General features: G+C 46.9%; 1 protein-coding gene across 1 annotated transcript in view; it reads left to right on the top strand.

Annotated features, from left to right (window-relative positions):
* The first annotated feature begins 613 nt into the window (after window positions 1-613).
* Window positions 614-11,647, top strand: part of LOC137537221 (uncharacterized) — a 256,733-nt gene continuing 245,699 nt past the window's right edge. Inside the window, 3 exon segments of the mRNA XM_068259321.1 lie at window positions 614-659; window positions 4,817-4,932; window positions 5,057-5,191. Of these exon segments, the coding sequence (XP_068115422.1) occupies window positions 4,828-4,932; window positions 5,057-5,191 (240 nt within the window). The 5' untranslated portion in view covers window positions 614-659; window positions 4,817-4,827.

The following is an 11,647-nucleotide window of genomic DNA, read 5'->3' as shown; positions in this document are numbered from 1 at the left end:
AGCCCAGAATCATGCGCTCATCTTAGTAAGTACTCAGGGGCGTGACTTATTGTAGATATATCTGTAGATGAGGCTGTTGTGTAGCAACTGAAAATAATAATGATGATGATAATAGATTGTTCAGCTTGATGGGCAATCTGTATCTGTGGGTGTTCCAAGCCCTTCCCTATAGAGTAATATTAATCCATGCCATGCACTGATGAGGATCAGCCAGTCTGAAATGTATGTTGTATTATTGAGGCTCTGTACAATTAACAAGCTGATACATCATTGCATTCCAGCGGTTCTGGGGGTGTGGCTAGCTTACAGAGACAAAAAAGGAGCGATTTGCATATTCAGCAGTGATGCATTGTGGGAGACATTATATGCTCACTCCACTCTGAATAATCACAAATACCTTTTGTTTTAAAAAGGCAAATTTCTGTTTTGCTTAACATGGAGCCCATTTTGGTCATTGTTAAGGCAATTTACACACTCCTATGGATTCTGGTTCACCATGAGCTTTATAGCCAATATGCAACTCTTAGTAAAGGAGATCCCACAAACAGAGGCTGCAGTTAGTCTATTCACCACAAGATGGCGATCACACACACAGGAAGTGATGTAAGACAGGAAGAAGAGAAGTTGCAGGAAGTGGAGAGGAAACGTTGTTGGAAGAGGTAATTGTGTGATTCTTGTTATATACTAGCACATATATGGCTGCTGGGCATTGTACAGGATGTATTGCAGTGGGGAGATCAGTACAGACATGGGCAAGTATGAGGATAGTAATAGTATGAATGAGCATAGAGATTGTATGCAGCAATAACTGTATATAGGAGAGATGGGGAATTAGTGTTAGATAGGGTTGCCACCTTTTGACTGAAAAAATACCGGCTTTAGGGTGTGGCCTGGAGGTGTGGCCTAAAAGTAGGAGGGGTTGTTACGACCTTTTTTCAAACATAGCACAAGAAAGTTGAGTATTTACAGAAATAGAAACAAATGTTAAAGGGATACTAAAGGCAAGGATTCCTGGTGCTTCTACTAGCCCGCTGCAGCTGTCCTGTGCCCGCCCAGCCACTCACTGATGCTCCGGTTTCCCACCGTGGGTCAGTTTTGTGTTTGCCAATTCAGAGTCGGTGGGCCACTGTGCCTGCACAGCTCTGTCCAAGCATTCCCATCTGCTATAGCATCCTGCGCAGGACGCTATTGTGGATGGGAATGTGAAGAAGGATACGCGTGGACATAGCTGTGCAGGCGCAGTGGCCCGCCGACCCTGAGCAGGCAAAAATGAAACTAACCCCTGGGGGGGGGGGGGGAATTAGAGGATCGTTGAGGACCGGCGAAGGCACAGGACGGCTGCAGGGGGTAGGTAGAAGTCCCAGGTAAGTGAAACTTATTTTTTTGTCCTTGCCTTTAGGACCCCTTTAAATAGTTTAAAGAATACCTGTAAAAAAAAAAAGTGCCTATGGGTGGTACTTGCCTCTGGAAGAGAAGGCCTCTGAATCCTAAGGCTTCCTCCATCCTCATCGGGCAGCCTGATCCTGCGCTGGGACCCCCGGACAAAAGAAAACAAAAACAATCCACGTTACCATTGTGCGCAGGAGCAGTAGCAGCTTCCCACTTGGGCTCTGGCGAAAATAACCAAGCCTGATCGGGTCTGCTCTACTGCGTGAGCAGAGCGGGAAACTGCTAGTGCACATGCACACGTGCCAATAAGCAGGCAACAAGGAGATCCTGGGGGGAGGTCCTAGTGTTGGAACGCCCCTGCCGAGGACAGGGGAAGCCTCATTAGGATCCAGAGGCTTCCCTTTACGAGGTAAATAACCCCAGGGGCACTTTTTTCCCTACAGGCACACTTTAAAAGTGCCCATTAATTATACAATTGCACAGCTGATCAATCATTTCCAATGATAATTGATCAGAAACAATCGGTTGTGCCCATTATCGACCGAATTACTGGTAGCCAAGTTGATCAGATTAATAGAATCGACCCGTTTTTTGGATTGATTCCAATGTAATTAGCAAGCAGGAATCCAGCCATTAATGGGCATGACCAATCGTTTCTGACTGATTACTGTGGAAATGATCGATCAGCCATAGAATTGTATCATTAATTGGTACATGTACCTGAGATCTCGGAAGAAGAAGATTTTATACTCACCTGGGGCTTCCTCCAGTCCCATGAGCACCGAATTGTCCCTCAACATACTCCCAAGTGCCTCCATTTGGCCGCAATCAGCCCCGGTAATCTGGCTCAGTCGCATCAGTCGGCTCTTCTGCGCATGCACGGAGGGGCTGCACATGCACAGAAGACCCCGACTTGCCGCGACTGAGCCAGTTACCAGGGCTGAGTGCAGCTGAACTGAGGCACCCAGGAGGACAGCGAGTGTTATGGGGCTGGAGGAAGCCCCGGTAATCTGGCTCAGTCGCATCAGTCGGCTCTTCTGCGCGTGCACGGAGGGGCTGCACATGCACAGAAGACCCCGACTTGCCACGACTGAGCCAGTTACCAGGGCTGACTGCAGCTGAACAGAGGCACCCAGGGGACAGCGAGTGTTATGGGGCTGGAGGAAGCCCCGGGTGAGTATAAAATCTTCCTATTCTGAGATCTCAGGTAGACTTTAAAAAGTACCTAAACCGTTTGAACTAAAATGAGATTCTCTCACCTTCTCCCACCAGTCGCCTGCAGACGGCCCTCTATTACCCCGCTGCAGGTTAGTTTAGTTTTTGCCGACTTTTTGCCGCAATAGAAGGGGAACGTGAAGAAGGATACGCGTGGCCAGGGCTGCACAGGTGCAGTGGCCTGCTGACTTTTAGTCAGCAAAAACTAAAATAACCCGCGGTGGGGGAGCAGAGGATTGTTGAGGACCGGTGTGGTACAGGACGGCTGCAGGGGGCTGGGAGAAGCCTGAGGTAAGTGAATCTCATTTTAATTCAAAAGGTTTAGTTTCCCTTTAAAAGTCTGGAAGGGAGGATAGGGGCTGATGGAGGTTTGGAGAGGGAGAGAGAGTGTAAAGACAGAGAAAGTGACTGTGTATGTGTCCACTCTACCTGCTGGACAGGCTCAGGTCATTTGGATGGTCCTCTCTCCTTGCTGTCACACAGCATAAGCTGTGACAAGTCGTCTGGACCCCTCTCCTCTCCACACTTCTGCCTGCTGCCTGGGGGGCTGGGACAGTGTCTCTTGAAGTTTGGCTGGCTGTGTCTAGTTCTCTCTATCTTCTACTGGAGTCCTGGCTCTCCACGAGTTGTCTTGTGGTTGGGCTCTGCAGAAATTTCCAGCCTCTCTCTCCTCTCTGTCTGTCGTCCTCTGCTGAGCTGCTCTGACTGTTGGTGTGTGTGTCTCTCTCTTCTTAGTCCGTGGCTCAGGCTCAGCAGCCAGCTGGCAAGTGTCTCCTCCAGACCTCCATACACTCCCCAGTGACTGTGACTCACTCAGCTGAACAAGCTGGCTGCTTGTGTGAGGCAAGCTGAGACGAGTGGCAATTATTCAGGCCATGTGCTCTGCTGCAGCTGCTCCGAGCCAGCTCTCTCTCACTGTCACACCCAGTCCTGGCTCCTCCTCCTTCTATAGTCCTCAGCAGCGCGGGGAAAATACAGCCACTCCCGTGATTGGCTGGCAGTACGTGACCAGCCAATCCGAGAGAAGAGAGGAGGGAATTGTGTGAGGGTGATCGGCCTGGGGCTATTTTTTCCGGCAAATGACGTGCCGGAAATAATTAAATACCGGTGTCCGGCTTTTTAGCTGTTTTTCCGGCCAGGCCAGCCAGATTCCGGCTGGGTGGCAACCCTAGTTTTAGATGGAATGTGAGCAGTCACACAGGGCTTTTCTCTTGTCTGACTCACAGTGCTTGGGAGCTGCAGCCACAGAAGGCACAGTCAGTAGCACCCCTCCCCTCCTGGGCATTAAGCTGCATAATAAATGTATCACTAAACAGATGCTGCCTCCAGCCAGGATGTGCTCCCCGCTCTGCACCCAGCTCTCTTACATACGGTGACTAGACCTCCCGCTTTAGCAGGGACACGTCCTGGATTTGGGGTTCCCTGTCCCAGGCTGCACGGGGTCCCGGGAAACATCCCGCTTTTGGCTGCAGGATGACCTGGCCGCAGGATTCTGGCCACCATCTTAAGGGCTGTGCTGTGGAAAGTAGGCGTGGCCACCTTGCATCAACCTTAACCCCCAGCGTGCTTCCCCATCAGCCCTGCCCTCTGTCCATTCAGCACGACCAACCCTGGGACAGGAAGGCAGGATTTTGAATAGCCAATCCATACAGGAGAGCTCTTACTGATGTGTACTGCATCCACTCACTGGTAAGAGGGGCATATAAGCTTCACAGCAGCCCGTGTCACCAGAACTGTCCCTCGGTGCCCCCTTCCCCATGTGTGTGTCCCTCTCTCCCCCAGCCCTGTCCCGCAATGTGTACCCATCTCCCCACTACAGTGTGTGTGTCCTTCCCTACCCCAGCACTGTCCCTCAGTGTGTACGTGTCTCCCTCTTCTCTCCAGTGTGTGACCCCCCCCCCCCCCCAGCATTGTCCCTCAGTGTGTGTTCTGCTGCTGCTCCACTCGCACCTCCCCCCTCCCCCCCCGCTGAACCCTCTTGTGTGTGTTATTGTCACCTTCCTCCCCATGCAGTCTATGTTGTCCTCCTCCCCTCCCAGTCAGTGTTACCCTCCTCCCCAGCTAGTTTCACCCTGTTCCCCTTCCAGTCAGTGTTACCCTCCATGTGAGAGCAATGGGGAGTGCTGGGGGAGGGGGGTCCTGTATTGGTAGTTTCACCATTGACAGCTGGATAACCTAGATTATCCTTCCCTTATTATCTTTCTAAATGCAGCAGCATCCTTTATGGATCACATGACTAAATCACTGAGGATGAATGAGGACCAGAGTCACATGACGGAGAGGATATTCAACCTCACCCTGGAGATTATCTATCTGCTGACTGGAGAGGTGAGGAGAATTCTGGGAGGTGACATGACGTCACTCTTATCTCTATTAATAAAACACACCTGACCAGAGAGGTAGGGAGGATTCTGGGAAATCATTTGACGTTAGTGTTGGTTTTTCCATACAGAGTTTTCCTTCAGTGAAGTCTGGCGATCATGTTACCATCACGGTGCCCCCACCTCACTCCCTGATATCTGAGGGACACAACAAGCAGAAGATTCTGGAAATCACCAGGAAGATGATGGAGCTGCTGACAGGAGAGGTGAGCGGTGCTGGGACATTATCCAGTAGACAAAAAGGTAGATGGAGGCTGGCACTTCCAAAAATAAGCTCTTTTATTGAAAGATTAAAAGCATGTGGCTATACGGCCGTATAGCCACATGCTTTTAATCTTTCAATAAAAGAGCTTATTTTTGGAAGTGCCAGCCTCCATCTACCTTTTTGTCTGCTGCAGTTGGATCCCATAGTGCGGGGAACCTTTGAGGCTTGGGCACCCTATCACTCTCGTCAGTGAGTGCCACTCTTTTTATCTTTACATTGGGGACATTATCCAGTAACAGCAAAGGGTGTGTCTGGGTGGTGACTGTATTATTGTATGTGTCAGGTTCCTATGAGATGTCAGGAAGTCACTGTCTATTTCTCCATGCAGGAGGGGCAGTATATAGAAGGACACCAGGACCTCTACAAGGACACCATGATGCAGAATCAGCCGCCCCTCACATCACCGGGTAAGAGGAGATATTTGTATTACTTGTAATGGCGAAAGCAGTGCTTGGGGTCCTCCTAGATCCCCCTGATCTGATAAACACAAACAGACAATGACCTCAATTCATGAAGGGCTGATTGGCAAAAAAAAAAAAAAAAAAAAGAGGTTGGTAAAATAACGCATTCTGTATTTGAGACTTTTTTTTTTCCATGTGCAGTAAGATTGTCACACCTGCGGTAATAGGTAATTTACTGAGAAATGCTGCTTCAGTTCAGTAAGACCTGCTCGGTAATGCAGAAGTCTCCCAGCTGTGGAGGAGGTCTCTGCAGCAAGCTGAGATTCTCTCCTACAAGTGTCTGCATAACCCATTCCTGTGTGACAGCTTACTAGAGAGTAAAGGGCTTCCTGCATCCCTTTAGATGTGTATGCATGCCACTAAAGGGCCCTCTTCTGTGTACCAGTATATAGATCTGCATGTCTAAAGGGATACAGGGAAGCCTCTGTAAATGTCTCCTGCTGTTGTATTTTTTTTTTTCTGATAACCCACCCGGTAGTGCATCTGATCAAATGAGGGAGTAGCAGGACCAGGTGGCTCTTCCTATTGGCTTTCTCCCTATTCTGTCAATTTTACCTCATGCTGATTTCTAGTTATCAACAGGTCCAGCCAGGTCTTAAAAATACCCAACATTTTATTTGTTTTACTGAATGCTCTAATCTTAGTGAATTGACACTTTTTTTGAGGTATTCACCGCACAAGCCGGTAATTTACCTCACTAGTCTGTAATATTTACTTTTCAATGTGGTAACAATTAGTTAATTGAGCCCATAGTATTCAGTCATTGTGTGTGTTTCCTACAGATGGATCCAGTAATGAAAACATACTAGAGAGATGTACGGGTCCTCTTTATTCCCGGGGTTGTCTACATGAAGTTCCCACCACCCCCCACCATTATCAGGTAGGTGGAACTGAGTGTCATTAGAGACCCCGAACTATGTGACATTGTTTCCTGTTGTCTATGCTGTTATCTGTGTTCACATTATAAAGTGCTTCTTATTTTGTGTGATTAGGGTGGAGAACTGATACATGTAAGTGCTGTGGTTAAAGAGGAAGAAGAAGAGATGTATGTGAGGAGTGATCAGCAGTCTATGGAAGAGGGTGACATGATGAGGACAAGTAAAGAGGAAGAAGAAGAGACATATGTGAGGAGTGATCAGCAGTATATGGAGGAGAGTGACATGATGGGGACAATTAAAGAGGAAGAAGAGGAGACATATGTGAGGAGTGATCAGCAGTCTATGGAGGAGGGTGGCATGATGAGGATAAAGAAAGAGGAAGAAGAGGCGTATGCAAGGAATGATCAGCAGTCTATGGAGGAGGGTGACCTGATGGGGACATGTAAAGAGGAAGAAGAAGAGACGTATGTGAGGAGTGATCAGCAGTCTATGGAGGAGGGTGACATGATGAGGACAAGTAAAGAGGAAGAAGAAGAGACGTATGTGAGGAGTGATCAGCAGTCTATGGAGGAGGGTGACATGATGGGGATAAGTAAAGAGGAAGAAGAGACGTATGTGAGGAGTGATCAGCAGTCTATGGAGGAGGGTGACATGATGAGGACAATTAAAGAGGAAGAAGAAGAAACATATGTGAGGAATGATCAGCAGTCTATGGAGGAGGGTGACATGATGAGGATAAAGAGAGAGGAAGAAGAAGAGACATATGTGAGGAGTGATCTGCAGTCTACAGAGGAGGGTGTCCTGATGAGGGCAAGTAAAGAGGAAGAAGAAGAGACGTATGTGAGGAGTGATCAGCAGTCTATGGAGGAGAGTGACGTGATGAGGATAAAGAAAGAGGAAGAAGAAGAGGGGTATGTGAGGAGTGATCAGCAGTCTATGGAGGAGGGTAACATGATGAGGATAAAGAAAGAGGAAGAAGAAGAGGCGTATGTGAGGAGTGACCAGCAGTCTATGGAGGAGGGGGACATGATGGGGACAAGTAAAGAGGAAGAAGAAGAGACGTATGTGAGGCGTGATCAGCAGTCTATGGAGGAGGGAGACGTGATGGGGACAAGTAAAGAGGAAGAAGAAGAGACGTATGTGAGGAGTGATCAGCAGTCTATGGAGGAGGGTGACATGATGAGGACAAGTAAAGAGGAAGAAGAAGAGACGTATGTGAGGAGTGATCAGCAGTCTATGGAGGAGGGTGACATGATGGGGATAAGTAAAGAGGAAGAAGAGACGTATGTGAGGAATGATCAGCAGTCTATGGAGGAGGGTGACATGATGAGGATAAAGAGAGAGGAAGAAGAAGAGACATATGTGAGGAGTGATCTGCAGTCTGCAGAGGAGGGTGTCCTGATGAGGGCAAGTAAAGAGGAGGAAGAAGAGAAGTATGTGAGGAGTGATCAGCAGTCTATGGTGGAGGGTGACATGATAAAGACAAGTAAAGAGGAAGAAGAAGAGACGTATGTGAGGAGTGACCAGCAGTCTATGGAGGAGGGTGACATGATGGGGACAAGTAAAGAGGAAGAAGAAGAGACGTTTGTGAGGAGTGATCAGCAGTCTATGGAGGAGAGTGACGTGATGAGGATAAAGAAACAGGAAGAAGAAGAGGCGTATGTGAGGAGTGACCAGCAGTCTATGGAGGAGGGTGACATGGTGAGGGCAAGTAAAGAGGAAGAAGAGGAGACGTATGTGAGGAGTGACCAGCAGTCTATGGAGGAGGGGAACATGATGAGGACATCTAAGGAGGAAGACATTATTGCAGAAATGAGAATTGGTGAGTGATAAACTTTAGTTTTTCAATAGCCTTACTAAACTTACTAAACAGATATATCCCTGCTGGGCACAGTATAGATCATCTTCCTCTCAGTATGTGGGGTAATATTACCACAATTTCATGAATCTGCCCCTTTGATACAATGTAAAGCAGTCAGTGTACAGCTTTTATAACGGAGTAAATTTGCTGTCCCACCAACATAACTCAACACACAGCCATTAATGTTTAAACTACTGGCAAAAAAAATTGAGGACACCCCTAAGTAATAAATGTCAAAATTCTACCCAATTAGACATTTCAGGGCCCAATCCAATTCACCCTTTCCCTAAGTTTTCTCCTTGGTGATGTTTTCATATCTTATCAATAAATTGCCTTTTAAGCCACCAGCAAGCAACAAACAAAATCTTACTAAGATTATAAATGTGACAGTTTGGATGTTTGTTACTCGATCACACAAAACTGGCTGATCGGATTTGAATGAAATTTGTCCCACACATAGTACATCACCTGGAATAACATATAGGATACTTTTTATCCCCATAACCAGAAAGTGGGCGGAGACAAATACAAATTTCACTTGGAAAATGTAAATTTCAGCCTTTCTTGCACTGTTAATGGCAGGCTTCTCAAACTTTGCACAGTTGGTCACTGGCTGACTGGGATTTATATTTAGAAAAGTGGGTGGCGCCTACAAGAGCCAGTTAAAATTCACCTGATGATTTTAAGGGGAATATTTAATTGCTGCCTTTCTTGCACTGGTAATGGCACAAGCCTCAAACCTGGTCCAGTTGGTCATTGGGTGACTGGGGTTCAAATTCAGAAAAGGGGTGGAGCCACAAACAGACAGTCAGATTTGTTTCATTTCAATGCAAATTATTGATGCCAAAGACCACAAAGCTCACAAACTTGGGCATTGAGTAATTGTGTGTTAGGGTTAGTAAAAGTGGGCGGAGTCAACACCAGCTAAATACATACCCGGGCAACACCGGGCCATCAGCTAGTTAAAATAATTTTACAGTACTTTTTCATTTGCAGAGCGTTGAGAAGTTATTTTAAGCAGAACATGAAAAATGATGTCCTAGGAGAGAACTTAGAAGAGGAAGGGAATTGGTTCCGGCCCTTTCCCTCCCTGAGGTCATGTGACTGGTTAGTGTTACAAGGTCTCAGGTGTGAATGGGGAGCAGGTGTGGTACATTTGGTGTTATCGCTCTCACACTCCCTCATACTGGTCACTGGAAGCTCAGCATGGCTCCTCATGGCAGAGAACTCTCTGAGGAGCTGAAAAAAGAACTGTGAAAAATGGGGGAGAAACCGAGAGCCCAATATGGTGCAGTATGTTAATATGGAGAGATCTGTTGTGAATAAATGTGATGATTATACTCACACGGGTGGGTCGCCACAAAGGCAACCACTGGACAGGCCGGCGGGGAGAATTGTAACCTGACCCCGCTCAGGTGTAAAAAGTCGCTCTCTGTAGATAGGAGAAAATGGGGAAACACCCCTCCACCAAGGGTGGACTAGATAATATTGAAATACGATAACATGTAACTTGGCGCCACTGTTATCGTATTTCAATATTAAAAAAAAGAATGGTTGCTCCACATAAAGATGGCCTAGGCTATAAGATGATTGCCAACACTCTGACACTGAGCTGCAGCACGGTGGCCAAGACCATACAGAGGTTTAACAAGACAGGTTCCACTCAGAATAGGCCTTGCCGTGGGTGACCAAAGAAGCAGAGTAAACATGCTCACTGTCATAGACAGAGAGGGAGGGAGAAAGATAGACACCAAGCATATATATATGTAAAAAAAAAAAACACACACCACACACCACACACACACACACCTTTTATTGCTTTCCTACCCAGGCTTGCTGTAATCGTCCTGGCAGCAGAGGGTGTAACTACATTCTCCTTGTGTGTTCTCCTCCCCTCCCCAACTACTGCATGTGAGAATAACTATAAAGGTGAAAACTTAAGGACTGGAGTTATAAGACAGCACTCTCACTGTGAAAGCTTATCACTACATGTTATTAATACATGCTTTTTTTAGTGAATTAACCCGTAAAATACAGATCGATGTGTGGTGATTTTTCCACTTGCCTTATTATCACCAGAATGATCTTAATGAATTGTGCCCATTGGGGTTTATTCACTAACTATAGTGCTGTTAGTTATTAGGGGAAGCTGGGGTTAGAAAGGTTTAAAAGTTATTAAAAACGTAGTTATGGGAATAAAAAGTAACCTATATGTTATTCCAGGTAATGTACTATGTTTGTGCCAAATTTCATTCAAATTCGTTCAGCCAGTTTTGCGTGATCGAGTAACAAACATCCAAACTTTCACATTTGTAATCTCTTTTTGTTGCTTTTAATGTAAAAGAAGCAGGGAGATTGGCCATTAGAGGATGGGCAACAGTGACATTCAGGGAGAACTGGGGAGGAGATTGTGTCTCAGAAGTTCAGCAGAATAGGTGCCGTCTCTATTCCTGACTCTCTCTCCTCTCTCACTTCAATTCAACAGTTACTATTTACATGCTATAAAACACAAACTTCACTTACTATAGTGCTGGCAAACAGCGCAACTAAACTACTGTTAGGAGCGCTAATAGAGCAGCGCAACTGATTTCCTCTGTACACGCTACGTCACATGACTTAGTATTTCCTCTGTGCACGTTACATAGCGGCCGCATTAGTGAAGTGTCACAGGGGCAATACATCACTACCGCGCGGCAAGTCAAGGCAGTGGCCGTTGCTAAGTAACGCACACTATGCTGCCACTAGCGCGTGTAGCGTGCACAGAGGAACCTTCCTAACCCCGGCTTCCCCTAATCAGGCAGTCCTTGTTGTATATGAGGACGAGGTCAGCCAGATTCTCTGCTCTGCATGGCCTGACCTATATTCATCATGGAATATTATGTTAGTGGCTTGTATAATCAGCTGCTGCAGCAGGTCTTGTAATTCCATTAGGAATAGCGGCCGTGTTGTTTGGCCTCGCTCTCCCTGACCTCCCCACACTGTTATCTTGGATTGCAGGTTACTATTACAGTAAAGCACTTTCTCCAACTAGAGCAGATATAGCCCCGCCCCCTTGTCATAGCCTCTGAAGAAGCGCTTGTGTGTGAAACTGCCGTCAGGCTCCCAGCAACCAGCACCCACCATTATCCACCCCCGCACCGGTACGTGTTTAGTCTCTTCTTATGGACTGTGAGGTGATGATGTAACACACAGCCTAC

Source organism: Hyperolius riggenbachi, chromosome 10 (assembly GCF_040937935.1).
Source record: "Hyperolius riggenbachi isolate aHypRig1 chromosome 10, aHypRig1.pri, whole genome shotgun sequence".
NCBI lineage: Eukaryota > Metazoa > Chordata > Amphibia > Anura > Hyperoliidae > Hyperolius > Hyperolius riggenbachi.
Note: the sequence above shows the minus strand (reverse complement) of the source record. Positions and strands in the feature narration are given on the sequence as shown.